This window comes from Physcomitrium patens, chromosome 21, assembly GCF_059467195.1.
Source record: "Physcomitrium patens ecotype Gransden chromosome 21, ASM5946719v1, whole genome shotgun sequence".
In the NCBI taxonomy this organism is placed as follows: Eukaryota; Viridiplantae; Streptophyta; class Bryopsida; order Funariales; family Funariaceae; genus Physcomitrium; species Physcomitrium patens.
The window spans coordinates 823965-847641 of record NC_143430.1 but is presented as its reverse complement, the minus strand read 5'-3'; the positions used below and the strand labels follow the sequence as shown (position 1 = coordinate 847641).

General features: G+C 35.6%; 2 protein-coding genes across 3 annotated transcripts; one reads left to right on the top strand and one right to left on the bottom strand.

Moving 5' to 3' along the window:
* Positions 1 to 12283: 12283 nt before the first annotated feature.
* LOC112273890 (uncharacterized) lies at positions 12284 to 16117 on the bottom strand. Its single transcript, XM_024502918.3, has 3 exons — positions 13974 to 16117; positions 13494 to 13859; positions 12284 to 13372 (listed from the first exon to the last, which is right to left on the bottom strand). Exons 1-3 carry the CDS (start codon positions 14694 to 14696, stop codon positions 12782 to 12784), a joined length of 1680 nt encoding a protein of 559 aa, XP_024358686.1. The 5' UTR covers positions 14697 to 16117; the 3' UTR covers positions 12284 to 12781.
* A 3771-nt stretch (positions 16118 to 19888) lies between these two features.
* LOC112274078 (uncharacterized) lies at positions 19889 to 22109 on the top strand. 2 transcript variants are annotated; one of them, XM_073529757.2, is made up of 4 exons: positions 19889 to 20116; positions 20455 to 20501; positions 20744 to 20776; positions 20935 to 22109. In XM_073529757.2, the coding sequence occupies exons 2-4, from the start codon at positions 20475 to 20477 to the stop codon at positions 21355 to 21357; spliced, it is 483 nt and encodes a 160-aa protein (XP_073385858.1). In that variant the 5' UTR covers positions 19889 to 20116; positions 20455 to 20474; the 3' UTR covers positions 21358 to 22109. The 2 variants fall into 2 exon arrangements, with proteins under 2 accessions (XP_073385858.1, XP_024359004.1); XM_024503236.3 differs by lacking the exon at positions 20744 to 20776.
* The last annotated feature ends 1568 nt before the right edge of the window (positions 22110 to 23677 follow it).

The window sequence follows — 23677 nt, the reverse complement described above, 5'->3', positions numbered from 1 at the left end:
ATCCATTATGAGACCATCATTTGAAATGATGTATCCTAAAAAGTCAACTTGAGTAGTGTGAAATACACACTTTTCCATCTTGGCATACAATCCTGCATCTCTAAGTTTTTGTAATACTTGACGAACATGTATTTCATGTTCTTCGACGTTCTTAGAATAGATCAGGATATCGTCTAGATAGCAGACGACAAAATTGTCTAAGAATTCACGAAATACATCATTCATGAGATGTTGAAAAGCAGCTGGTGCATTCGTGAGTCCAAAGGGCATGACATTATATTCGAAATGTCCATACCTGGTTCGAAACGCAGTCTTCCATTCATCTCCTTCTTTGATCCGTACTAGATTATATGCTCCTCTTAGATCTATTTTTGTATAGATCTTAGCTTGATTCAACTGGTCAAGGAGTCTTGATATCAAAGGTAATGGATACCTATTCTTGATTGTGATCTTGTTGAGTCCTCGATAATCAACACACATTCGTAAAGATCCATCTTTTTTCTTTACGAATAGAATTGGAGCTCCTGCTGGAGATTTTGAATGGCATATGAAATTCTTCGCTAAATTCTCGTCAATATATGTCTTGAGTTCAGCCATCTCATCTTGCGATAAACTGTAAATTGGTCCAAATGGTGGCTGAGTTCCTTCCTTGAGGTCGATTGAACAATCATATGGACGATGCTCAGGAAGAATATCTGCATTCTTTTTCTCAAAAACGTCTTGATACTCCTGATATTGACTTGGAATGCCACTTGAAGTCTTTACGTTTTCAGAAATAGGTGCAGCATAAATAGCAAAAGTTGATCCTTCTTTTGCTGCGTGTATAAATGCTTTTGCACCTATCAGTACAAGTTTTACTATACTAGAGTTATAATTTTTTACTTAGTTGGTAGAACTATTAATAACGCTCTGGGAAAAGTCAAGTTTACGCGAATTCCAATCTATTCGAGGATTATATTTTTCTAGCCAGGATAAACCTAAAATAACTGGATTGGACGGAGATTTAATTATCTTAAAAGCTATGTAGCTATCATGACCATCTATTGTTACTTTTATAGGCTGAGTTTCATGAGTGACATCTCCAGAAGACAAGGGACGACCATCTATGACTTCTACATGTACTGGTTTAGGTTTCTGTACAAAAGGTATTTTACGACTTTTAACAAATTGTTCATCTAAAAAACATGCTGAGGCTCCCGAATCTAATAAAGCAGAGGCTTTGTAATTCTTAGGTCCTAAATATAAGTCTATTATAAAACAAGAAGAGGGTTCTGAGGAGAGGATAGGACCTTCATTAGGAATTGTACAAGGTTCCAGCTGCACGGTCCCTATTGTAGCTGGACGAATCCGTTTTCCGACATGTTGTCTTCTTTGACCGCCGTACCCCTCATTTTATAATTACGTCGTTTCTTTGGACAATGTTGAGCAGTGTGCTTAGGTTCTCCGCAATATAAACATAATCCTTCTTGACGACGACGAATCTTTTCTTGCTTAGTTAGGGGTTTAAAACGTACCGCGTCAATTTGAATGTCTTGTACTTCCGAATGTACGTTTGGCACAGATGTTGATGTTGCCATTGAGTAATAACGTTGAGGTTCCCGTGAATGATTTTCGGATCGAAATTCGAAAAATCGATTATCACATTTTACCGCAAAATCGATTGCTTGACTCAAAGTTTGAGGATCAGGTAAGTTGAGCATCAATTTCTTTACTTCATATTGCAATCTATAAAGAAATTGACTGATGAGTGCAGCATCATCCCACTTGATGTCAATTGTAAGTTGTCGAAATTGTGAAGCATACACTGTTACTGAGCGATTTCCTCGTCGCAGAATTTGGATCTTATTTGTTGCAACACGAGTTGTATCGTGTTCACCATACATAGATCGAAACTCCGCCAAAAAAGCTTCCAAATTATCCAATATTGGATTTCGTTGTTCAAGAAAAGACGAAAACCACGATAATGCAGAACCAGAAAGTAGAGTGCCAATAAACCTGACTTGTGATCCGGGAGTTGGATAGCTTTGCGGTTGAAGTTCAATTGCCAATTGTACTTGATTGATGAACCCTCGAAACTTTGATCTCGTACCATCAAATTTCTCGGGTAAGGCAATTCTTGGTTCTCTAGTACTTACAGGGTGTTGTACAATTGGAGAAGGAACGTGATTTGTTGTAGATGTTGAAGCAGCTCCGATCATCTCTATATCTCCACTTTCTGCTATTCTTGTTCTTTCCTGTGTTGGTGAATTGAGTTGATGCATCGCAAGCATTAACTCCCTGATTTGTTCTTGCATTTGTGCCATTGTACTCTTCATTTCAACAAGCTCTGCCATAATGACACTAAGAAGAAAAATTTGTTTGATACTGCTCAAGGCAAAAGAAAAGAAAGACTTGATAATAAAGAAGATATTAAGAACAATATCAGTTTAGAAGTGGGTAATCCGCAAACTTCTAATACGCATATGTCTTGTCAAGAGAAAGGGGTAATCCACTCTTACTCAAGAAAAACAAAGCTCTGATATTGTAAGTGTACTCTTGTCAATCTGTCAAGGACAAAGACTCGATGAGGGAAAATATACACAAAAAGGCTATCTCGATATAATAAGTCAAAATATAAACAAGTATGTATATTAAAAAAGGAAACTGGAATGGCTATTGCCACAAGACAAGAAACCAAAGACTCTTGAACCTGGACTAGAAGCAAGAAAGGAGTTGACAAGAGTGAAGAAGCCTTCACTCTTGTCTCTATATATACTATCTAACTAGGGGCTACGTGGCAACGTTCTATAGGACCTCCAATATGTGTTGACTTTGTAAGACACATGCCTTGACTTACAAGGCAAGTTTTTCTACGTGTGGGCCACATAGTTAGCTTGATCTTCAAGCTAACAACATGTGTGGCACATGGCCAACTTGTTGACCACGTTTCTAATCCAAAAAGTCAATTAAAGACATCTATGAAGTCAAAGCAACATCTAGGAAGTTTCTAGGAAGCTTCTATATTAAATATTATAGAATTAACTTACTTTTATCTACTTTTACTTACTTCTACCTATTTCTATATGTAATTATTAGCTTACATGATTATGGCCGTGACACATTGATAGTACACCATACTAGGGCAAAAAGACCATGTTGTTATTTAATCATTCTTGAAGTCCTATAACTTCCTTCAAATAATTTTTTTGAAATACCGTCACAAATTATTTCAATCTCTAATAAAATCACCAAATATTGGAAGTTTCTTCATAAGTTGTGATATTAAATGCATTATATCTCACTATGTATTTGAAGAAGGACATATTGTTCTTAAAGATTTTCATCTTGATTATATCATCTTGAAGGTTGTCACAATTGTAATGTTCTATTTAATGAGTTAGTAAGTGATAACTCTTGAGTTGAATCTGTTGGTTGTTGCTTCTCCATCTCCTTAATGTTACAAATGCATAAAAATATCAAATAAGAATAGAAGATAGAATGCTATCTTCTCTAATTCTTGTTTCTTTAATAGCAAAGATTTATTATTCTTTATATTAATTTTAATGCATGTTGTTAATAAAAAACCTCAACTTTCTTTTTTGCATTTGCAAGATTCTTTATTGGCTTCTATGTACATTCACTAATAGCATATTTGTGCCAATGAATAAGATATAATAACATATTTTAGTGCCGCCTTCAATCTAAAACTTCTTCTACCTTGAATTCTTGATTATTATTCACTTCTATAGAAGGAGGTGGCATTTTTCTTTTCTCCAAGATATTTATTATCTTATACATCTTTAAAAAAAATACATAAAATATGAAATAAATCTTCATAGATTCTAATAGATTTAATCAATAAGCAACAAGATTGACTTGTTCACTAATTGAAAAAAGGTCCAAGCCTATAATAGTCCAACTTGTCACAAGTACTAGTTGTCTTGATATAGCAAAAAAGTAGCCATACCTTATCACTCACGTTGAATTTTGGTTGTTTCTTACGATAAGCATCTGCATTAATCTTTTTTTGTTTTTGAATTTCTTTTAACTGCGCCTTCATTGTTACATATAGTTCTGACAAATAATTTATCAAATCTTTTGTTGCAAGATTATTAACTTTTAAAAAGTCAAAAATATCAAGTTATTGATGATAATCATAATTGCCAAAGAAAGGTATTTATTGAATAGAAGAATTTATTGAATTATTATATGCAAACTCTGTTAGTGACAAAAGATTTTTCCAATCATTTTGATGATAATTGATGGTACATCTCAAATACTACTCTAGAACTTGATTCATCTGTTTTATTTGCCCATGAATTTAAGGATGAAAAGCCAAAGAGAGCTTTATATCTACCTTTAATATCTTGAAAGGATTTTCTAAAATCTTGATATAAATTGAGTCCTCCCATAATATATATTATCTTTGGATAATCCATGATAGAGATAGATGTTATCAAGAAAAAATTTAGTCATTTCATTACTTGTGATAGATTTTGTATATGGTACAAAATGTACCATTTTGGTAAAACAATCCACTATCATGTATACAAAATCATACAAACTTGAGATTAGAATATCCATAATAAAATCCACAGAAACAAAAAACCATGATTGTTTCAAAATATATAATAATTCAAGAAGTCCATAAAGCCAATGACAAGGAGTTTTGAAACTTGAACAAATATTATATGATTGTACAAAGTCTTTGACTACCTTCTTTATTTGAAGCCACCAAAAATCCCTTCATATTAGCTCTAAAATCTTGTTGTATCCAAAATATCCAATTGCTTATCTTCTATTATGACTTTCTAGCAGTTGGATATTTAAGGCACAATTATGTATTCTTCAAGCTTGTCATTGTGCCTCATCTTCTAAAATATATAATTATTCCTTAAAATAGAGAAGATTGTTCTTAAGCTTGAACTTGGAAGTGTTATAAGTCTTAAAAGAATTATTCTTGTTATTATGAACAAGAAGATTAGAGGACATATTTGATTAGATTTTCTTAATAAAAGTTAAATCAATAGTTAATATTGATTTTATTACTGAAGGATAAAAATACTTTGGTTTCAAAAAAATCATTCTTTTTTAATCAAAAGATATATTTTTTTCTTTCGGTATAAGATAAAAATGTCTAAAAAAAGTATTAGACAAACCTTATTGTTTTTTGGATCAATAAATAGTCTTGAAATCAAATCTTGAAAAAGACATATTCTAGCAAGCTTGACAATAATTCAAAATATATGTCAACATGAAATACTCGAGGTTCTTGTGATCTATATACATAGTAATTGGACTCAACATGCCTTTTAAATAATGACGCTATTTTAAAAATGAATACACAATTGTAAAGAGCTCTTTGTTGTAGATCTCATAATTAATCTTGGTTGTTGATAATTTTTTGGAATAGAAAGCTATTAGATGGAATTTATCATCTGCTCTATTTGTAATAATATTATACTTAAGGCAAAATTTGATGCATCTATTTCCATAAAAAATATCTTAAAAAAGACAACATAATATAAAATTGGTGTACAAATAAACTCTTTTTTTAAAGCATCAAATAATATTTTTGCTTCTTTATTCTGCTCAAATTTGTTTTTATAAGTTAAATGTATAAGTAGAGCTATAATTTAAGAAAAAAATTTGATAAAAATCTAATAGTAATTTGTAAAGTCCAAAAAATATTACACATTTCTTGTTATTTTTGGAATCTTTCAATGTATGATAGTCTAGACCTTCTTCAAATCCATCATTAGCTCTCCATTAGAAATGATGTATTTTAGGAAGTCAACTTGAGAAGTATAGAATACATACTTTTTTAACTTGACATATAATCTTGTATCTCTAAGTTTTTGTAATACATGATGACCATGAACTTCATGCTCTTTTATGTTCTTAAAGTAGATTAAAAAGTCATTTAAAGAATAAACAACAAAATCATCAAGAAATTCATAAAAAGTATCATTTATGAGATATTAAAAAGTAGTTGGTACATTTGTGAGTCTTAAAGGCATAACATTATATTTAAAATATCCATATTTAATTCAAAAAGTAGACTTTTATTGATATCTTTTTTTAATGCGGATCAGATTATATACTTCTTATAAATCTATTTTTGTATAGATCTTTGTTTAATTGAAATAGTCAAGAAGTTCTAAAATCAAAAGTAAGAGATACTTATTCTTGATGGTGATCTTATTAAATCATTGATAGTTTATGTACATCTGTAAAAACCAATCTATTTTCTTCACAAATAAGATATGAGCATTTGTTTGAGATTTTAAGTGACATATGAAGTTCTTAGCCAATTTCTCGTCAATATATTCTTTTAATACAGCCAACTCATTTTGCAATAAGTTATAAATTAGTCCAAATGGTAGTCAAGCTCTTTCTTGTAGATCAATTGTACTATTATAGGATAGGTGCTCTAAAACAGTATCTATATTTTTTTTTTCAAAAATGTCTTAGAAATCTTGATACTAGCTAGAAATACTACTTGACAACTTTTCACCATCAAAAATAGATGTGGCATATATAGCAAAAGATGACCCTTCTTTTGCCATATTCATGAAAGTTTTTACACCTACCAATAAGGATTTGGATATATTATGCTTATCTATTTCTACTTTACTATCAAAATTTTGGATTAAACTACAAACAAAAGATAAGATTACAAGAAATCCAATCTATTTAAGAGTTATATTTTTCTAACCATGATAATTCTAAAATAATTAGATTGGTTGGAAATCTTATTATATTAAATATTATCACACTATTATGATCTTTCATTTCTATATCTAGAAGAAAAATCTTATGAGTAACATCTTCAAAAGACAACAAATAATCATCTATGACATCTACATATATAGGTTTAGTTTTCTTGATTAAGCATATTTCTTATTTTTTGACAAAGTCTTTGTCTATAAAATAGGCTAAGGCTCTTGAATCTATTAATGCAAAGACTTTGCAATTTTTAGGTCCTAATTATATATCTATTGTAAAATAAGGTGAGGGATTTGAAGGAAGAATAGGACCTTTATTGGATATTGTATATAATTATAGCTGCACGGTCTTTATTGTAGTTTGAGAAACTTATTTTCCAATACATTGTCTTCTTTAGCAATAATGCTCTTCATTTTGTGATTCTGTTGCTTCTTTGAATAACATTGAGCAATATGCTTAGCTTCTCCACAATATAAGTATAAATCCTCTGAATGACATTGAATCTTTTCTTGCTCAATGAGAGATTTAAAACGTACCATATCAATTTGTATTAGTTCCAACCTTGATAAATAATTTTTTGAAAACTTAGAAGATGTTGTCATTACTTGATTTATTCTTTTCTAATCAAGTCTTTGTTCTTGATGCCTTTCAAATAATCAATTGTCGCATGTAATGGTTGAAGCAATAAATTATTTTAATGATTTTACTTTTGGCATTATCAATAATAAATCTTTGACATTAACTTTCAACCCATATCAAAATTGATTGATAAGGGCTTTGTCATTCTAGTCTATGTTATAAGCAAGGTTTTGGAATTTAGTAACATATATAGCAACTGATCATGATCTTTGTTGTAAAGATAAGAGTTTGGTCTCTACTACTCTTTCTCAATCACTCTCTCTAAATATAGTCATAAATAATTCTATGAATGAATTCAAATCATAAAAGAATTATGAATCTTTTTCAATGAATGGTACAAATTAAAAAAAAACACTTCTACATAGAAGTACTCCTATGAACCCAACTTCAGTAAATCCATCAAAGTATTGGAAGGAATGAAATCTTAAATAAAGCTTGATTTGTTGCAAAAATCTTCAAAATTTTGATCTTGTTCCATCAAACTTCTTGGGCATATTAATTCTTGTCCTTATTGTACTTGTAGAAGCAAAACTTCCTTGATTTAGTTGTGATGTTGATTTATTTTCTTCCTTCAATTGTACAACTTCTTCACGTAGACTTTGGACTTCTTCCATAGGAATAGGATTAATATTTCCTTAGTTGGAGCTCTAAATACATGAAATTTCTACCTTATGAGTATTGACAAGTTCTTGAAGATTAGCAAGAGTTGCAAATCTTTTTTCACTTCCACCAAGTATAGCATCTATGATATTTTCTTCTCTTTTAAATAACTTAAAAAATCCACAAGTTAAATTAGAAGAGGATAATTTCAACTTTTAATATTAAATAAAAATTTCTAAAAAAAATGATAATCTACTCTCTTTAAGGAAGATATTAGTGTTAGAAAATTAAACAATTTGTTTAAAGATTGATAATTTTTAACTTTCAAATCATAATGATAGAAGTGGAGCAATCTATTCACTTCCAAAAGAAGACAAGAACAATAAGTTAGTACTCTTGTCAAACTATCAAGGACATGAAGCTCAAAGAAAGAAATCTTCAACACACTATTGTATCACTCAAAAGAATGAGAAATTCACTCAAAGATGATATAATATTAAACTAGAATAGATATTACCAAAGACAAGAAGATTAGAAAGTCTTGAAATAAGACTAAGAACTAGAAAGGCATTGACAAGAGTAAAATAGGCTTTATTCTTGCCTCTATATATACTCTCAATTATGACCTACATGGTGGTATCCTATAAGACCTCCAAAACGTGTTGACTTTGTAAGATACATATTTTAACTTTTAAGACTAGTTTTCTATATGTGTATCACATAGTTAGTTTTTTTCACAAGCTACTAACATGTGGTTAACTTATTGATTAAGTTTCTAACCTACCAATCAATTACAAACATATATAAAGCCAAAATAATATCTATGAAGCTTTTAAAAAGAATTTTTAGAAAATATTATGAAAGAAATCTAATTTTACATAATTCTATTTAATCATATAGATAAATATTAGAATAAATATATATGTCTTTGATACAAGTTTATCAACAAGGTGAATCTTTATTTTTAAGAAGATTAATTCAATTCTAGAGTAAGAAGACTTTGCAAGCAAAGCAATTGGCATATAATGTGAAGATCAAGCTATTTTTTCTTTTTTTACAAGAATCTTGGTCTCTCTCTTTGATAAAAAAGAAAAAGAAGAGAGAACCAAAATCTACATAGGAATAAAAAAGAAAGATAGTGAGACTCTTATTGGAGCATAAAATATATATATATATATATATATATATATATATATATATATATATATATATTATTTTTAATTTAATATAAATATATTTTGTTTAATAATTATGTCTAGATTTATATACCAAATAAAAAAAATTAAAAGCACTCATAAGAAATAAATATGGATTTAAAATACTTGCTTATATATATATATATACATATATATATATATATATATATATATAAAGTTGATAAAGTTACACCTCAATGTTGTTAAAGCTACACTCCTTATTTGTCATCTTCTAATTACTTTCATCTATCCTTAATATCTATTCTCTGTTTCAAATGCCATGTTTCCCATTTCTATTACCATTCCTTGTCTCTAATTCTTTGTCCCTTGTTCTTAGCTCCACATCTCCCTTCTTTGTATCTCATTTCAAAATTATATATGTTATTATTGTGTGTTTTTTGAATTTAATGGATCATCTTTTTTTTATTTGAATATTTCAAATTATGTATTAAAAATTATTTTTAAAAAGTAAAAAAATTAAAAATTATTTTTTAATTTTGTTTTTAATTTTGTTTTTAATTTTATAAAAGAATATTTATCCTATCTAACACCATTTTGTATGCAATATTCCTATTGATGTTTCAATTTTTTATATGATTTATTTCTATTTGATCCTTCCTCATCTTCTAAAATCACATTTCTTTTTTTAAAAAAATTAGCATTAAAATATCAAAATAATTATACATAAAAATAATATAATTTATAATATATTAAATAAATGGAAAAATACTACTTCTAGACATAGGGATTCTTGCACCATCTTGTTGAATTCAACTTTTGAAATCATTAAAAAAATTTCTTACACATTTTACTTGCTCCATTAGTATCTTTTTAGTATTGGACCTCAAAAGTTCACATGCCTCACCATAGAAAATCTCTTCAATCTTTCAAAGAAGATCCTCCAAAGTTTCATATTTGTTGAGTATCTTGAATAATTTTTTTGGAAATTAATAACTAATAGTCACAATTTTACTAAAACTAAGTAGTTAAGTCATCAATCCTTTGCCTAATTCATTATAGCAAGAATCTTCAAAATTGATTGGTGCATCGATAAATACATTGTCTCAAATATGCTTTTCAAAACATACAATTACAAAACAAGGGATAGGAGGGAAGGATAAGAATGCTAGGGACAAGGAATAAGGTTGAAAGCAAGGGATGGAAATAAGGATTAAACATAAGTAATCATGAGATGGCAAAGAAGGATATGACTTTAATAATAATGGAGTGTGGCTTTAATAATAATAAATTATGGCTTTAAGAACAATCGAATATGGCTTTATCAACTCCATATATATATATATATATATATACATACATACATACATAAAAAGATTAACAATAATTAAATAAATTAATCAAATTCTTTATATTAAAGCATATGTTTAAAACTATTAAATTGCATTAGAATTTTATTAGAAGCTTTAGTTGAATTAGTTTTAGATTTTATGTGTGTCATAAATTGATATTTTTTTATTTTGCAACTTACTTAAATATACATGTTTTAGTAAATATATTTTATTTTTTTAGATATAACATATATATATATATATATATATATATATATGATTTTATTTTAGATACCTAAAAACATCAAGACTACAAGACTTCTAAATTGTTTAAAAATTATGCCTTTTAAACCATAATAAGCCAAAATTAACAAAATTATATAAAATTTTAATATTTTTAAATATTATAATGTTATAATTAATTTTTTAACTATTTTTTTTAAAGAATTCAATAAATAATTTTTCTATAAGATATAAATTTATTATCTATACTTTTAAGATCTGTAAATTTTAACATCTTGTTCTAAATGTGCTCCATATTATTTATTAAATCTATTAATAAATAAAATTTAAAATATCTTTTTTATTTTATTTATCAAAAAATCTTGTAAATTAGTTTATAGTTGTATGCTCAAAAGATTCATAAAAAACTCTTTGTTTTAAAAATAATATATTATAACAATATATTTTCATTGAAATCAATTAAAATTTTTAAAAACAAAAAATACTTGTATTAGCATACAATAGTTAGGACCTCAAAATAGCTACAACATGATATTAAAAATTATAGTATTATTTTTATCTTTAAAAACTTAAAAATTGATATAAATATAAATATATACATAACTTTTAAACATGGATGTTAAGAAAGTCATATTATCCATATCATACAACCACAAAGACTTTAAAGTATAAATTTAAACAAAGCTAGTTATACATATATTGTTGATTATAATGATTCTTAGAATAATCTTTTCTAGACATAACATGATGTTGGTATAAACATTTTACATGTCATATCAAACAAATAACTTCTTGCCTCTATATCACTTAATTTCTTGCATCCTCCTTCCTTCTCTCTTTCAAAACCCAGTTTAAGTTAAATCCTTGTTGATTCTTAACAAAACAAGCAGGCTTGGCTATATCACAAGATGTACAAGGATAGTGCAAGCCTGAACTAAATCACAAGTATCCCCTCAAATATTTCACCAAAAGGTGACCTGATGCTACACACCGATTCTAGTCAATACTTCAAATTGCACCTCTACTGAATAAAGATTACAAACCACTACAAGAGCACACGGTTCTCAATTTTTGTCTGCATGCTCAATCATGGTTTTCTCCTCAAACTATTACATGAACTATAAACTTGATTGCTCAATATCTCTTCTCACTATGCACAAGTTTCCAAATCCATAACAATTTAGTGTCGCTGTAACAGCCCCAGTCATGAACCTCGCCAAAAGTTGCACATTTGCATGCAATTTCAAGAGCTTGTGGTAACCATATCTTGGTACGGTAAGTTAACATTCTACTGTTTATCAAAGCAACCATCCATCGGCTCTTGATAACATTCACAGGCTGCTTCCAGATTTGTAAAAGTTTTAGGCTCGGTTACAGCAACAAATGGTTCAATCGTCAGTGAGAGCAACTAGACAAATCGATGGTGATACTTCAGAAGATTCTTTCAAAACATGCACCAAGAATCATACATAACCAAGGAGAATAGAATCACAATCGTTGACATGAACTTGTAAACACGCAACTAATTACGCCGCATGGCAAAACACTCACAGAATCAAATCTGAAGTATGCAGGATGATTACGAAGAACAAGCTTGTAGGAACAACATTGAAGCATAAACACATTTGTCTCCACTGCTTTATTGGAAGTTGAAGCCCATCAAAAAAATCATACGGGATTTGTAGCAAAAAGTGTAGTGGGCAGAACGATAAAGGTTATTCCACGCAAAAAAAATACCTACTCTACCTATAGTTGGTTGCAGCTGAAGGTGGGGAATCATCCATCATATTCGACCCGGGAGACTCTTCTGGAACTACTAAAGAAACTAAGTATCGTATAGTAATGATATGCCCCAAGTCTGAGTGAAACAAAAAAAAAAAAAAAAAAAAAAAAAAACAGAATGGTGCTCGCGGCGGAAGGGTTGTTAACCAGCTTCAACTTGCTGTTGCTAACGGCGAAATAATTGTCCTCATAGGACTTGACCACACATGATGGGTGGAATGGTCAAAGACTATGAAGACTCCTCGACGGAGAATGGTCCGTGGGAAAATTGTAGAAAAATCATATACTGTGTTGAATTCTGTTGCCGATGGCAACAATCTTAACTCAGCCGGACCATGCCTTGAAGGGGAGCTGATTATGAGCAATCCCCATCTCACAGTTCACAGCTTCCGCATACGTCGACGGAATCGGGAGCGACTTCGTGGAGAAATGTTGCGGATTAAATCGGAGACGGTCTTGTAAGCAGTCGAGATTGGTATACGCACTCGGCAGTGGCAAATTCGAGAAAGAAATTGGTGGGTATAGCATGTTGGACGTCCATAAAGGGCTCGTTTCCGAGTGGAAAGAGGATCCTGGGAAGGCATGGCGTGCCGTCTTGAAAAGAGGTGCATCTGGAATTCCGGTGAAATCCGGCACTGGAACATGCAGACTTGATTGAATAGGACTCGTAGACTCCTCTCTTGCCCTCTTGATTCCAGATGTTTGAGAGTATCGCGAAATGCCAGGACTATGATCTGAATCGTCGGAAGAAGACTGGTTGTTGGACGTTGTTGAACTAGAGCAATTTGGTTGCTGATCTTGGCAGGCAGGATGTGCCTTCTTGTGAGCCACCAAGTTGCACTTGAAGGCGAACTTCAGGCCACATTTGCACTCGATCGGCTCACCACACAGCTTCTCGTGGTCTCGCACGTCAACCTGCATAACACCTCCATTGTTAGTACTGTGATCTGAAAGTGATTATCTGATCAGAGCATGAATTACAAGATGACTCGGGAAAGACACTTCGAAGAAAGTTAAAGCAGTGAAAGTTCCACACCTCAATGTAGAACTTCTTCCCGCACTTGCGACATCCGAAGGGCTTCTCCCCTTCAGAGTGCTTTCGGCCAAAGTGGCGCCGGAGTTCATAGAGTCCCACGAATGTCTTCTTGCATTTGGGGCACCTGGAGGGGATTTTCTTGTTATGGCCAGCTTTCAAAGAGCTAGTCAGCGTCGGCAACGTGCAAGTCTTGCTTGCGGCGCTTCCATCACTGTAATGGGTCTTGTGGTGCATCTTCATGGTCTGCGGGTTCTTGAAGGTTTTGTTGCACCCTTCGTGCTGGCATTTGAAAGGGCGCCTGTTCTGAATCAAGTCCACGGAGACCACCGCTGCTTCGATGTCCTCGGACTCTGACTTCTCCACTGCCTGTACAGTAAACGAATCAAAGTTGTAAGGATGGAATCCCACCTTCAACGAATTTGATGAACCAAGAAATCGTTGAAACTACCAGAAAGCAATGGAAAGGAAAGGTTCCAATACCTTGACAGAGTCGAGGTTAGAGTCCGCAGGGGTAGAAACCACGACCCCGACAGACGATGGCAAATCCTGAAGCTCCACTTTGGGAACGACAACCGATTGCTGACTTTGCCTCGGTAGCGCATTGCGAAAGCCGTAAATACTATCTAGTTGCGATCGATCCTGCAGATGGTTCTCAACTTGCACCTGAGGCAATAGTTGACGATCAAGCAGAGGTGCCTGGGCATCGCCAAAAATCGAAACACCTTGAGCTACTGAGGACCCCGCCGATCCTGGCGCCACCATATTCTTCAGAGTGTTCACCAAATTAGGATGCATTGTGCTGATAGAGCTTGATGCACTGATAGAACTGGTTGCGCTGATGGGACTGCATCCATGGATCTGCTGGAAGAAATCGTCGGAATCGCTGTTCAGCAGAAGCAGATCCGACTCCTCCGTCGAGTACACAGATGAGTCACTGAAGGAGAGTGATGGAGACAAAGTATTCGGTAGGTTGAAGATACTAGAATCCCTTGTGAAATATGAGTCCCAAGGTGAGGCGAATGCTGCATTGTCACCGTAATTGTACAGTGACGTCCCACCCATTGTCAACATAGATCCAAGAGACAACGGTACGACATCGTTTGCCATCAGACCGTGGTTTCCGGAGAAAGTTAGCGGTTGAAGAATGTTGGCAGCCTCGGTGCCGTAGAATGTTGAAAGAGCTGGAGTAGCTGTGACTGCCATCTTGACGAATCCTTTTCAACAAACCTGAGATTAAATGATATGCTAATTAAAGAGAGACCTTCACACAGGCATGGAAGCTTGCTTCCTCCACGCCCGGGGGATCTACAAAAGAATGTGCGAAGTAAGAAAAGCTAGTCTGCAAAAGAAGCAGTGTAATCAACAATGCCTTGCGTGGCTGCTTGTCTGGCAAAGGCGGCTATAATAGTTGTTACCACCTTTCTTTCTGGGCCATTAGAGGTCGAAGTATGATAGAATAGAAGGAAGCGACACTATATCTGAGAGCCTTGCAATCACGGAGAGCGGCACAAGGCCATGTGAACTACGTCCATGCAGAGAGAAGCTAACTACATACCACTCGGAAAAAATATACCTTACATGTACTGCTACCCTCAAATGCTAGTATTGGATCTTAGTGGTAAATGAAGTACGGAAATGTAATAAGAATCACATTCAAACAACTCGTACTGAACACCTCTTTAAAGGGAACCCAAATGTTGAGGATTCCTTTCACGGGTGCTAACTATAGCAGGATTGGTAGCTGCAAGCAGATTGCAATTGTAAGACAAAAAATCACTCGGTCTTTGATAATTGATGTTCATGAACTCCTAGAACATACTCAGGCAGGAGGAAGAAGTTGACCACCGAATTCGATTCCCTCACACGCTAACTGCGCCTCGGCATCCGAACCTTGGGATTCTCGCGATGTGTGTACAGAATTCTGGGATGCCGTGAGGAGAATGTAGTCGGGGTATCTTGTCGGTTACCGTCAGATTCGCTCAAATGACCCTTGAAAACGCCGTTCCAGACAACAAACGACCCGAGAACAACGAGACCTATCAACTTCTTGGCTTGGACACTGTTCGTTGATGCAGTGCATTGTCCTGAGTGTTACAAACTGGAGAATTGTGTGCGTTGGCAACGACCACAGGCCGCTCACCTTGCTTCAAACACTGTGAGACCACCTGCAATCCTCGAATCACGGAAGCCGGAACTCTACCTTGCTTCTTGCAGGATGTCACAATGAGCAAGGTGGATCAGATCTAAGACGATTTCCAACTTCTGAACCCAGACACCTCAAGCTTCACTAACGAACCAAAGCCCAGAAACTGACTTTAGTTCCGATCTCCAAAGCATCGAATGCAATGATATTCCTTTCAAAACATGTCAAGGCTTTGCGATCTCCAGTAACAATGCACCAGACTTTTACTATGAGACAGGTCTGAGATCAATGCCGATACAAGCTCTCTCGAGCTCGTGGATTTCAACTCTACGACAACATATCTCTCTCTCTTCTCTCAGTCGAATTCACAGTCCTGCATGCGTAGAAACAATGCACGCTGAATAAACACCCATCAGATGCATACATCTTTTTATGTGCGTCATTCAGGACTGTGAATCTTTCGTTATCGCGATTCAAGGGAATTGTGCAATTTCCTCATCTCCCACGAACTGCGAGCATGACGTAGGAGGCAACGGACGAAACGGAAGAACGTTGTCTGAACGTTAAGTTTGATCGACGAGCGACGTGTTCCGTGAAAGCTCAGTTCTATTTTCGGATCTTTTCGGTCGCGTTTCCATTATACGTAGAAACTACTTTTTGCCTCGAACTCGAAAACAAATCATCATAATTTTCGTGTGCGTACGTTCTTTAATCAATTCCCCATACCGAAATATTCTATTAATTGAGACGGGTTGCCGATCAATGCCTCCCATGTGGGTTTGGATGGCCTGCGCAGGAACTAACATTAGCGCACATTATCATCGACCGAAGGACTTATTTCGATGATGTCAGCCTTTCAAGTTAGTTGATTTCATCTGCACTCTGCACTGAAGAGGCAGAAATTATTTTTGATCATGTGCAATGCCAAGGAACATATCATGCATATATATACGTAGAAACTTGCGATGTTCCCTGTCTCCATTTGCCTCGCAGCATGGGGATAGTACAATTCACGGACAATATGTTTCTGGTATACTTTTAACTAACCACAACAATTAAGTTACCTTGGACTTCCGCTGAAATGTAGGGAACCATGTCAACAACCTTGTAGTTACAAACATGCAGGGAGCCGGATTTGCAGCACACACTACAGTGTTCTCCGAAGAGTTCGATTCCCGTGTAACTTGTGGGACGGTATCAAGCGCTGTCTTTTGATTTGAATCCTCTGGTGAGAAAAAAATCTCTCGTCACAAGTTATATTTTTTTCACATATTTTTCTGTTGGGTAACTAGAGCCTGCAAAAACAAGTAACAATCACATATGAAAAGTTGGGCATAATGCTTATCATTCATTAGCAACCTTGCATGCAAACCCCCTTTCGGAGCAGTTCGGTTTCGAGCGTTGGAGCACACTGTGACCGATCGTACGGATAAGGGGCAAGCACAGTAAAAAGGATGTCAGATGGAGGGAACTGCAGAAAGAACCGTGTGGAATGAAAGTTCTCCTCCGAGCTCCTCAGGAAGGAGTGGTGCTAAAAAATGTGGAGGGAATCAAAGAACAACCCGCTCTTCTTTTCTAAATAAGCGCAGCACTGTTTTCTTCCACATGCTTCTATTCCAATAAAAGACCCGTCTAAATTTGATGGTAAGGTCTATTTACTGTCGACAAAAAATCATGCTGGGGTGCTGGGATCGCTTAACATCCTAGGATGCTGAATTAAGCAAGAGCACAATTTCTAAGTAGAGGCTTCGAGGCGGAAGAGTTGCAACCTGCTGATTACGTCGGAATCCCAATTTAGAACGCTTGCGTAACCTTGCATCCCTGTGCTTGGGTGACCTGGGGCCTTCCTCCCTCATATCTCTGCAGAGTTGATCATGGCATGTCTGATCAACACAGTGGCAATATTAATCCATTGCTTTGTCCATACCGGCTCCAATCGTTGGTGTTCACATGGGTAGCATTCATGAAATCCTAAACGGGCCATTGAAGAACCCGAGGTCAGTACACAAAGATCGGCCACTGCGTTGAGAGGTTGGATCATTCTCACATCACACGGTCCAGGAATGCACTGAGGCACAACTTTTTTCGCGAGCTGGAAGAGATTTCCAGCCAAACTGTGCGTTGGAATGGTTTTTTATCCACTACATGCAGTTTTCTCACCCCTTCCCACTATTCGATATCGAATGCCTGGCCAGTTGCCAATCGCAAACCTGGTAGGTTAAACCCTTCGACAGCGTCCAAATTTTGCGCACCAGCATCAATGCAGTGTCAACAGATCTGTTGGTATGGATCATTCCGAACTAGTCTGCAATGTGCAGCATTCATGATCCCGAACATGAGAGACACTGTTATGAAACGTGGGGTGTTGGACCTGCAACACAAGAAGGTATTTCTTTTTTAGTTAATATCGGCAGTTTTTGAGGTGACAAGGAGGTCCAAATTGAAGAGCTAGTAAAGTGGGGATTTGGAAGGGTCACCTGTGGTGGGTGAGCCATGATCAATTCCAGAGGCGGCTACCCAATTGCCACACTTTAGTCCGCTTCGCAGAGTAGGAAAAAGGCAGCCATGGGCAGAGAGAGAGAGAGAAACAAGGGCGAGCAGGCTTTTGCCCTTCATTGTCCATTTTGGGTTTGTGCTTCTTCTTCTGCTGCTGCTAATGCTGCGGCTTCGTCGCCTTCGTCGTCTTCTTCCTCTATTTTTTTGCCATACACTGAGGAAGTGGAGAAGCAAGGGAGGGCCCCATGCCATTGGGCAGTCCAAGAGCGGCGTCACTAATCCTGAAACTCGACCCATGCGGAAGTGCGAGCACTGTGTACTTGCGAGCACGACAACAGATTGCTTCGCACTTTTCAACGGAAGTGGAAGGAAAGACACCCCATGGATGGATAAGTTAATGAACGTATACCTCAGATGGATGGATGGATAGATGGATAGGATTCGTGTTGAATGAACGAATTTGTTTACGGCTGACGTATTGTGAAATGGATGAAATGATGTGTGGATGGACGCTGTGGGTTGGTGGATGGATGGATGGCAACTTCTATCACCAATCACTATGTATATGTTACCTGTAGATAGATATCAACACACACACACACACACACAAAAATCTCATTTAAACCTGTTGCATAAAGCATCTGGCATTTTCTAAGATACTTGTAAAAATAAACATGTAAAAAAAAGGATATCAAAAGAAGACTTAAAGTCTGTGCATGTATGACTAAACCAGTATAAATGTGCAAATCAATGAATTGCAAATATGGTAGTTTACTTCCAAGCCTTGATAAGTTGAGTTTTTTCTTAGATGGGTTTTGATTCCAAGGCATTATCCGGGGTGAATAATTAATTGACACAATACTGGATATAACTAACATACAACAATCAGTTCTTTTAAACTTTACATTGATGTGGTAGAATATTTTGTGTATTTCCATGTAATCTAGTCTTTATAGGTCCACTCGAACTCAAATTTCATAGTTCCAAAGATTCCATTATTTGTGTGTTATTAGAGCTAAATACATCTGCATTTGAGCATGTTACATTGTTTGCTATATAACATATGCATCGATTGTGTGCAATCCTCATCAAAAAACTACAACAGCATTCTGTATTAACTTGATTGTTCATTAGAAAACAATTGCAATGATAATAATAATGATAAACTCAACCTTGTCTATAATAATTGCTTTTGGTGAATTAATTCAAATAAAATTTAATTCAATTCATTACTACAGTTTTCTTGTTTTATTTAAACTGCATACATTAATTTGTAGAAAAAATGAATAAATAACACACATGCATACTAAAATAATTAAAAATCATTCAAAGCCATGTGGAAAAAATCCTGGTAATATTAATAAACAGTATTAAAATAAAAGCTGGTTAAAATGTCGAGTAAGGTGACGTGGCGGTGATGACAGGGAAAGAGCAATGACTGTGTAAAACGATGATGACGTGGAACGGCCACGAGGCCAGAACCAACCTAAGGCATCAAAGAAGTCTGGCTTTTCAGAGGGGCGTTACAACTGCCCACCCCAATGCCGCGTGCGCTACCCATGACCGATGATCTCTCAAGGGATGGGACCAGCATGTTCCCACGTTCCCATGCAAGGTCAGGAATAGGATGTGCTTGTTCCCCAAAAGCTTCAGAAGTGGGCAGCGGCAACGAGGGAAGTGACGGAGCTATGCAATGTTGGGAATGGGAGTTCCAGTTTAGCATCCCCTTTTATTTACCCCCCCCCCCCCCCACACACTTTTACTTACCCTTCTTCTCTTGTATTTGATCTCCCCCTCCTGCAATTGATCTCATAACAAGAGTGACTGTTCTAGTTCCGCTTCCGGAGTCACCCTGCGATCTGGACCGTTGCGTCAACCGCGACTGAAACCCTGGAGAAATCTCGGAAGATGCGCTTTGTCGTCTTATATTTGTCCAATTGCTGCTTTAACAAGTTGTTCGCTTGACTGAAATTTTTTGAGCACGGTAAACATCGATGTGTGTAAATTGGAGAGTTTCCAAGTCTTAGCTTCGTGCTATCCTCGTGGATTCTCAAATTTGTATTTGACAAGCTGCAACTCATCGTCGCGAGGGTGAAAAGGGTGGAAGCGTTGCCCCCTTCTGAAATCAGACTGCTATTATGATTTTTTTTTTCTTCATAAATGTTTATTCTCGATGTTCACGGCAAATTTTGAGAGGCGTATGATTGCTTAACAATTTGTAGGTGTACATTCATTGAGGGGTTATGATTAATTGTTCATTGATATGAAAGCATCCGAGACAATAATACGGGGGATAAGATGGTTGGTGGTTTATCCCTTCAGATAAGCACGGAGCATTAGTGATGGGTACCCGGCAAATCATTGTAGAGGTGGGTCATTAAATTTTGTGGTCCCTGTGCTCAGTACTTGCACATGGAAGATTCCATCTTCTTAACCATTTAGTGATGCTTATTGATGAGCATTTGGTGAGTTGAGAGACGAATCAATGCAAAGGCCAGAGGTCCAAATTGAATGGGTGAGAGGGGTCACAGAGGATGCAAGCTTCGGCAGTTATATGATTCAATTTTCTGTGATTCTTGCAGCGTTCTAACTCATTTCAAATTTGTTGTAGATGACTGATTCACAAGTGGATTGTGCTGTTGGGGTTGGAAAACTGGTCCCCCTCACATGTTCGTTTGGTGTCGCAAAAAAGCTTCCTTTGCTCTAGAAGCTCATAGAAGATTCTGCTGTAGCAATGCTTTACGAAGGCTGCCATGCCAACATTAGACAGTATATTGATATTCAATGCCCTCGTGACTGCAGTGGTTTCCCCATGGAGAAGAGGCGCAGACCTCACTGCAGTCTGCTGCTTCCATGGCTTACAAGCAATCACATGCATCGCATTGCAGCAAGATAACCCAATGGACCAACCACCCTCGCACCGCGTACGCCGACCCTTCCGCTGACTTCCAGTTCCCATCTTTGCTCAGCTACAGCTTCCATCAGGCTCTGACAACGGAAACGACACCGGAACAGACAGTAGGCACTCCTCTCGCGGGCCCGATTCCGACGGCAGTGTCGGCATCGAGGTGGTGGTGCTCGGTGGGGAAAAAAGAAACATTTGCGCGGGAGTTCGAATCATTCAGGACCGCCCGGGGGTCCCACGCAATCAGAGACCGACAGGTGGCTCTCGAGTGCCACGTCGCAGACACGTTCGACATGTACGTGTCCACTTTAGTCCTATGACCGAGGCTCCACCGATGCGTGGCTGTGGACTATTCGGTCGCGCGGGAACCCCAGCCGGTGAGCCACCGAGTTTGTGTGTGAAGAGATTCTGGCTAGTGGTTGGGTCTGGGATATGGGCAGATTGAGAACCCTAAAGCCCTAAATCACAGTTGCTACAAGTGCTACAAGTGCCACAAGTAGCACTAGCCCAACACAGCCATCTTCTTTTTCTTCTTCTTTTTCTTCACAACTTTGCTGCATCATCCCCTGAATTAATCCAACTATGGTGCATGCATGAAATAGGCAACCATGGGTCTCACCACCTCCTCTCTCAGGCTTAACCCCTGCCTTTGGTACTTTACATTCATGCTGTCTAATAATATGCAATGTTCTCATGCACTTAGTGGCAAACTGTGCATGTTTAGTTTTTCATCTGTTGCTGCAGTTGCTTTCATAACTTGGGGTTCAGATACAGTGGAGTTCCAAAACCTGGATGCAACATCTGGATGGCATAAAATAGAAACCAACATGATTCCTTTGTAGACTTTGGATACAATGTGGAAAAATGCCTTCAATAGGATGATGGTTGCTTACTCTTGAATTGAAATGCCAATTGAGTCATCAAAGAAACTGTCAATGTGACCATGTGTGTTTATATACAGATACATACACACTTATTGACACGAGTAGAAGCCAAGCTGTTGAGCATAATTTATTCTCTATAGATATACATGTATTTACTGGAACCATTTCAATAAAAAAAAAAAACAAAAGGAGAATAGCATGTTTAGATGTTGGGATAAAGTCCATGAGCCCTCTTCTTTTAATGTTTCCTGACACTCCAAATGTATATATATATATATATATATACATACTTATATTTGATATAAGATTTCATACTTCACTATGTACCTATATTTCTTCACTTTCAGCTGTGCAAATATAAGTATGTATATATCTTCACTTTCAGCTGTGCAAATATAAGTATGTATAATGAATTTAAGCATGATACTTACCTCAGTGATTAGAGATAATTATGTGGTTTCAATGCATGGAGAAAGGATATGAGCCTTGAGATCACAGTTACAGAAGCTTTAGCACTTTAATGGAAATTGCCAAGTTGGGCAAACAAGTTCAATATTTGAACAACTTTTAATTCAATCTTATTTTGGAAGCCTTTGCATGCAGTACTTCACTTCCATTTTTGCTTTTCAAGTAGGATCCTATTTTCGCTTTGCTTTGCATGAGGAACTCTGCTTTTGCAAAAGAAACACCTCTAGCTCAACTCTAGATGACTTTAATACAACCTCATGGTCAGTGGAAGTTGTTTATGTTATTGGTAAATGAATTTGAATGGTAGATGTTTGTCATCTCATGTTACTGTAACAGTACCATAGTTTATATTTTTAGAAATACACAGAGCAGATTCCATCCGATTCTCATTTAGAAGTTTTTCTTCAATGCTGTTGTAAGTAAAAATATTCTATTTTCTTTTGATCATGAAAATAATGGCATACACACATGTATGAGAATTACATTTTTGTATAGAATTACTATACACTTGGTCAAGAACATTCCCCAAGTAAGACATTATTTAAGATGGAAAGTTAATCATACATTTATCTATGTAGTATTGTTTACTTGTTAAAATCTAATATTAGAAAAACCCATGGTTTGCAATTGTGAATATCCATCCTTTCACTGGAAAAAGTTGAGATTATAAGAACCTGCTATAAGAAGTTGTTCAAAATTATTAAGGACCAGAATATAGTTTAAATATTACTTTTATCTTCTTCATGGAAGTCATACATGTACTGTCTCCCAGAATATTGTAACTGTGTAAGTCTTTGATTCTTTTTCTCTCCATGATGTGAATATAAAATACCAATTAACAACAATTGATCCAAGTTGAAAATAAATACATAAATTGAGGGGTTCTTCAACAAGCTGGACAATTTTGCTTACAAGAAACACCCACATGAGTATCTTTAGAAACACACTCAATGTATTGTTGAGACAAATTACAATAAAAAAAAAACACAAGTTCCATAAAAATAAAATAAAATTGTGGGGTTCTTTGCTTGGAAGTGGGTTTCGAGTTCCTTGAGCATTTGCATCTAATATTTCCAGGTGGGTTCAACCTAAATAAACAATACATCAAAGTTTCAAAAATTGATGGGTAACAGTTGTCATAATTTCATTGGTAGAACTCATGTGGGAAACTTAATAACAGAATCATTCCCGAACCAACAACAGAGTGTGTGTGAGTGTGTTCCTCCTGGTGTTGCTTCAGGGGATGGAATGACAGCAATGGAGAGAGTTGGACCCCGTGAATGGCAGC

Coding starts and splice junctions, on each gene's coding strand:
- LOC112273890 (XM_024502918.3), bottom strand. CDS start 14,696: ATGGCAGTCACAGCTACTCCAGCTCTTTCAACATTCTACGGCACCGAG. Junction 13,860..13,973: donor CTAACCTCGACTCTGTCAAG/GTATTGGAACCT, acceptor TTTACTGTACAG/GCAGTGGAGAAGTCAGAGTC. Junction 13,373..13,493: donor GGAAGAAGTTCTACATTGAG/GTGTGGAACTTT, acceptor GGTGTTATGCAG/GTTGACGTGCGAGACCACGA.
- LOC112274078 (XM_073529757.2), top strand. CDS start 20,475: ATGGGTACCCGGCAAATCATTGTAGAG. Junction 20,502..20,743: donor CCCGGCAAATCATTGTAGAG/GTGGGTCATTAA, acceptor AATTTGTTGTAG/ATGACTGATTCACAAGTGGA. Junction 20,777..20,934: donor AAGTGGATTGTGCTGTTGGG/GTTGGAAAACTG, acceptor TCGTGACTGCAG/TGGTTTCCCCATGGAGAAGA.